A 6,146-nucleotide genomic window follows, 5' to 3' on the forward strand; every position below is an offset into this window, starting at 1 on the left:
CAAACAGTGGAGAATAGCATTTAAATCCCCCCAATAAGCAAAATTTAATAGGGGAGTTGACTAACACTCTTTCTATTTCTTCCCAAACTTCCCTTTTGGAAATGCAAGAAGTCGGACAATACAAAATAATCAAAACAAAATGTAGATTTAAAGTCAAACTTTTTACCTTGCAAGCTAACTAGTGCTTGTTGTTTCCCTCTCAATATAGATAACCCATGGTCTCTAAATTAGTCCCCCCAAAGCACCCTCTAATTCCACCACCTTTACATTTTAAGACTTTGCATTTCTCCTAAAGAGATTGACCTCTATAGCCATCATCTTAGATTCTTTAATCATAAAAATGTTTGCCTCTGCCACCTTCATACAATGGCTAACTAGGCACTTCTTGTTTGGGACATTTATGCCCCTAATATTCCACAAAATGAGCCTCATGTATCCCTAGGAAGGGTAATGACCTTCCTTGATCTTATCATTTTGTTTATCTTCATCTAACCTTTAGCCTTTCCATCAATATTTCATTTTGCTTGGTTGGTTTTCCTACCTTTCCTTTTGCTTTTCCCACAATCTGGTGATTTCTAGATTGGGTATTTTTGGTTAAATCCCATTTTCTCAGTGACTAAATGTGATGTAACCAAAACAAGATTCCCTCTTCTATCTTTTGGTGTGGTCAAGATGACTGCATTGATATGTTCTTCATCTGCTAGAGTGGCGACATCTACATATTGGTCTTTGATATTCTTGTTATCTCCCTCACTAGGTTTATTTTACTCAAATCTATTCCTAACTCCTTTGAGAGATCTATAAGTTCAGACCCTAATTCCAATACCAAGTCCAAATCATTAATTTTCTACCTTAGCACTTCTCCTTATGTTGATGGTTGATGCTAACATACTCCTATCACCTTTATCTTCTTCTTGAAGATGTTGCTTCTTTGGTTCAAGGCATTCATCATCCTCCATTGTATTTTTCAACTTTGATTTGTCTAAATTAGCCTCTTTAAGCTCCTCTAATATTTCATTATCCACTTCTTGTAATAGATTTTTATCCTCTATCTAATGATCTGCATGCACATGGTGATTATCTCTAATCCCTTGTGTATATTGACTATTTTCCCCTACTTGCCTTAAATAGGTCCCTCTATGAATTGTATCTTATTCTACTCTTTGAAACAACTTACTATCTTCTATGATGAACTTTAGCTCATCCCACTAAATGCTATTTGGGCTTGTCTCCACACAAATCATGATTAGTGTGTCTGACCCCCAGGAGTAACCACTCTTTTGCATACATGTACGAGCCCAGTTTATTCCCAATCAAATCCAAAATCTTTCCATCTTATGACAATTTGGATCAAAGTTGGGTATCCACTCCTTGAGGTAGAAAGCAAAGCCATCCATCATCATGTTTCTCTCCTCTAATATCAATTGTTTTAGGTCTTCTTTTTAACAATCGATTGGGGAAAACTCATTTGGCAATATTTTGACTTGGAATCATGCCCCCCATTGTTCATACCACCATTTCCCCATTTTTTATTTGTCATTCCTGGAACCAAACCAATTCACAAAAAGGGAACAACTCTTTAGATGCATGGAAATTGGATGGCTCAGGATCTTTGCTGGTACAACTAATGCCTTGTTGTTCCTGTTCAACTATCATATGTTACCTCCTTGGGCATGGAATACCATATTTTCTCTAGAGTTTCGTCTATATCTCTACCTATGATTCATCCCCCAATGTCAAGGGTTTTCCCATCCTTTGACTACATCTAATAGGAATGACATTAGCTCTCATTGCCATCATTGGGATCTGTGTTCCTCTATCATATGCCTGCCTTCCATCCCCATGTTTGAATCCAACTCTTCCATCCAATCTTTGACTCTCATGTTTTGCCATTCTATTCCTACACTCCTAGAAGTGCTTGCCCGTGCATGCCATTCTCTCCACTACCTTAAAATTTTAAAGATAGTAGTTATTATTTATTTATTAACAATTCTATTTTCAACCTTTTTAATTTTGCAAATGTGTTTGTGTGTATGTATGCTTCATTGTAATTTACAAAGCCCAAAATTTGAAGCTTAAATCCTTTGAAATTCTTAATCAACCAACCATGTCCTACTTCTATTGTGGGTTTGAAGATAGTTTCTTAAATGCCATCTTTACATGCACAAAAGTTAAGAGTATATTCTTTGGATCAAGTAGTAGGGTTTGTAAATGGGGTCATCGGTTAATAATATATACTAATTATAATAATGGAGAATGCATATATCACAATACTAAATAAAAGACTACTCCAAACTTATACCCACAAAAATGAACAACTATAACTAATTGGCAAAACAAAGACCATAAAAGCATACAACTTGTTCATACAACATATAAAATGAAGCATAGAACAAGCACAAGAAAAAGATGAATTGTATAAAAACTAATAAATTCCTCAAAACATTTACATGACATATTCAAAATGTGTCATGTATCTATCACCTCTTCTACACAAGGATCAACAATTAGCATATGAGGAAATTTCACATCCTCTAGTTTGAAAACAGGGAGCAAGATGAGGAACTTTTCAAATAAATACGGGCCATCTGAAAGAATATTTTGTAGCATATGCCTGAAAGAGTCCTAACACATAATATTGCCCAATTATCAAGCTAGTGGATGCCATGCGCGAATTCTACTTTATTCAATGGCATATTCTCCTTCTTAAACCCTATATCAACCCATCGCCCTGCTTCCTCTTTCTAACATATTTTCTTTCTGATTCTCGTATTCTGCATTGCCTCTGAGTTGTTGAGCATGGACACAGTAGTAGTCTTTGATTTTGATCTCACCATAATAGACTGTGACAGTGATCCATGGGTTATGGAAAAGCTTGGGGCCACTGAACGCTTTGAGTCCTTGCTTCCCACCCTTCCATGGAATACTGTCATGGTAAGCAACCTTTGTAATTGCAGACATATGATGCTTATATTGTTTTTGGTATATTGTTTTTGGTTTTGATTGCGTGGTTTTGTTTTTTTATATATTTCGGATCAAATTTCATAATTCATAGTGTATTGTTTCCAATTTTGATTTCTCTTTTTCTTATTTTCTATTTCTTATGATGGATCATGGATTTAATCACAAACGTCCAATATAATATCATAGATTCGAAAAAACCAGAACAATGTGTGCTAACCCTTGTAGCAATTTTGTTTTTGAATGTTGTGTTAAGCCTTGAGTATTTTTGTGGGTGCAGGATAAAATGATGGGTGAGCTGCATGCACAGGGGAAGACCATCAGTGACATTGAGGCAAGTTTGAGGACAATTCCTCTGTATCCAGAGACAATCAGGGCCATCAAATTTGCCTTCTCTTTGGGGTGAGTTTGAGATTGGGTGGTTTAATGGTGGAGCCTTTAAAAACTTCACTTCTTTTCAGTTGAGCTAGTTATTTTTGGGGTTTTAATGTTGATCATGGACTCCCTTTTAGGTGGTGTCCTTCTCAGGGTTCTTTAGAATGTTTCCAATGGGGTTTTATACTTTTCTCCAAGTAGCTGAGTCTTCTGTCAGTTGGTTGAGCTTTGCAGAGATGATTTTCATGGTTGTAATTTTTACTTTCTTTTTTGTGCAGGTGTGATCTTTGGATTGTGAGTGATGCTAATCTCTTTTTCATAAAGACCATCCTTGAAACCCATGACCTGCTTCAGTATTTTACAGAGATTAAGACAAACCCTGCATTTATTGAGGAGAGTGGGAGATTAAGGATTTCCCCATTCCACCCTTTTACAGTTGCTCCTCATGGCTGCAACCTCTGCCCTCCCAATATGTGCAAGGTCATAATTTTTCTCTTACATATACTTCTAGCCAGTACTCTAGCAGAAATTTTCTAGGTTATGCTCAATACTCTGTTATTTATTGCAGGGAGCAATCATAGATGAGATGCGAAAGTCCATAGAAGATGGGCTCAACAAGCGTTTTATTTACCTGGGAGATGGCACTGGAGATTTCTGCCCCACCTTGAAATTAACAGAAGGAGATGATGTTTTGCCTAGAAAAGAGTGAGAAGCTTAAACCCTGTATTATTTTTGTTAATGTATTTGTCTCATTTGATTGTTCTTAGATCTTAATTTAGAAGATTAATGAAATTTCACAGTTCACACCATTAATTGATTTGATTGTTTCCTAAATACCCATTTTAAAAGATTACTGAAAATTTACTAATTTGTTTGATTGTTTTTAGGTATCCATTGTGGAAGCTAATTGAAAAGAATCCGAGTATGGTGAAGGCTGAAGTGCACGGATGGTGTAATGCCAAGGATGTTGAGGACTTGCTAATGAAACTGCTCAAGCCATGATCAGCCATCGTACTTCTGTTATTTTTTTCATGAAGCATGGTGAATGGAAGGAAGTATTCTCCATGTGCTGATGTATATGTTTTGATATCAATGTAATTCAACCAATTTTTAAAATTGATTTGTAACCGTTACCTTGGCTTATTGCAACACATGTAAATAATTGAGTGGAATTTCAATGTCTTTCAACGCTTTGTTTTCTTATTTGTTTTGTTCAATGATTTTATTCTACAAAGTACACTTGTTCCTTGTTCTGATAGTATGTTGACTACTTTTCAAAGTTTAGGCTATAAAATAGGTTGAATAATTTCTTGTTATATTTTTTTTTGACATATTCTAAAGTTTTTTGAAAATTTATAATTATAAAAGTTATGAAGAAAGGTTATATTATAAGTTGTAAAGAATGTAATTTATGTATGAATTTTTTTTATAATTGTAATTTATAAAATGTAGAATTTGAAGCTTAGATCTTTTAAAGTTCTTAATCAATCAATCATATCTTATTTTTACTATGGGTTTGAATATGTTTCTAAAATGCCATCTTTTCATGTTCAAAATTTAGAGAATGTTTTTTAATCAAGTGGTGGGGTTTCTATATAGGGACCTATTTTTTTTATCATCAAGTGGCAGAGTTTCTATATAAGGGTCTACTCTTAAGAATATATATTAATAATAAGAATAGAGAATGCATATATAACAATGCTAAATAAAGACTACTTCAAACTTACACCTACAAAAAAGAACTACTATAACTAGTTGGCAAAGAGAAATAAATGCTATAAGAGCATACACCTTGCTCATACGACACATAAATGAAGCACAAATTCTAATTCACAAACCCTCAATAATAGTTTCAATAGAAAGAAAATGAAACTTGATAGTAAATTTCACATTGGCACCTTGAATATTATGAACTGTAATACCCAATAAGCATTGCATTACATTCAAATTCACAACCCTTATTGAATAATAGTTTGACCAAGAAGAAAATAAAACTCGATAGTATATTTTACATTGAAAAATGTAAAGAAGGGTCATAGCCGCATCCAATTCAAGTTTCATTTTCTAGCTTTCCTTACTTAACCAGAGAGCTCAAGCACTATAAAAGGATGGACACAAACCTTCCCCCAACAAAATCAAAGATTTGTGCTCCATTTCTTTTTCTTTGCATGCAAGAGGTACATACATCCTATCAAACTAATAAAAAACAAACATGTTGAGCAACCATACAAGTAGTCACACTCTTAAATGTAATAAGCTAAATTCAAAGTGAAGTTGTGTTGAATTGTTTCATTTAATTTAAGTGATGACTAGCTTGCAACAATAGCATACCTAGAATATGTTTGATAGATCCATACCTTACATATACCATGTGACTCCATCTCAACCTTCATATTGTAACTTCACCATCAAAAACTAAATGCAAACACTTGTAAAAGCCCTTCAAAGCACCCACTTCCACCATATAATAATATAAAATGCATCACTTAACAACAAAATACTCAAACCTTCCTACACCACAAATGTGCAAGGGCTCTTATGTAGGAGCATCTAGGGTGTAAGAGAAATCTCACATCACCTAAAAATATTGTTTAAATTTTTAATAAGGGATAATAATAATAATAATAATAATAAGGTCACTACTACTGCCCCACTTGGACTGTAGTTTGTCATAGAAGGAAGGGGAAATCTTCCCCACCTCCTCAAATCCCTCCTACAACTTCTCGAGTTGGGGTTTGAGTTGTTGTTGGTTTGATAGATTTATGTTCGCCTTTTAGGCCTTGTTTTTTTTTGGTTTTTTCCCTTGTGTT

At 34.4% G+C, this 6,146-nt stretch overlaps 1 protein-coding gene across 1 annotated transcript; it reads left to right on the forward strand.

Annotated features, from left to right (window-relative positions):
• The first annotated feature begins 2,607 nt into the window (after positions 1-2,607).
• On the forward strand, positions 2,608-4,539 carry LOC131855759 (inorganic pyrophosphatase 1-like). Its single transcript, XM_058013983.2, has 5 exons — positions 2,608-2,934; positions 3,242-3,363; positions 3,615-3,816; positions 3,905-4,041; positions 4,224-4,539. Exons 1-5 carry the CDS (start codon positions 2,800-2,802, stop codon positions 4,336-4,338), a joined length of 711 nt encoding a protein of 236 aa, XP_057869966.2. The 5' UTR covers positions 2,608-2,799; the 3' UTR covers positions 4,339-4,539.
• Positions 4,540-6,146: the final 1,607 nt, after the last annotated feature.

The sequence above is a fragment of the Cryptomeria japonica genome, chromosome 4 (genome assembly GCF_030272615.1).
Source record: "Cryptomeria japonica chromosome 4, Sugi_1.0, whole genome shotgun sequence".
Lineage (NCBI taxonomy): Eukaryota > Viridiplantae > Streptophyta > Pinopsida > Cupressales > Cupressaceae > Cryptomeria > Cryptomeria japonica.

What these genes read in the sequence shown, in the direction of transcription:
- LOC131855759 (XM_058013983.2), top strand. Translation starts at nt 2,800, where the DNA reads ATGGACACAGTAGTAGTCTTTGATTTTGATCTCACCATAATAGACTGT. An exon ending in TTCCATGGAATACTGTCATG is followed by an intron (nt 2,935 to 3,241) that starts GTAAGCAACCTT and finishes TTGTGGGTGCAG; the next exon opens with GATAAAATGATGGGTGAGCT. An exon ending in AAATTTGCCTTCTCTTTGGG is followed by an intron (nt 3,364 to 3,614) that starts GTGAGTTTGAGA and finishes TTTTTTGTGCAG; the next exon opens with GTGTGATCTTTGGATTGTGA.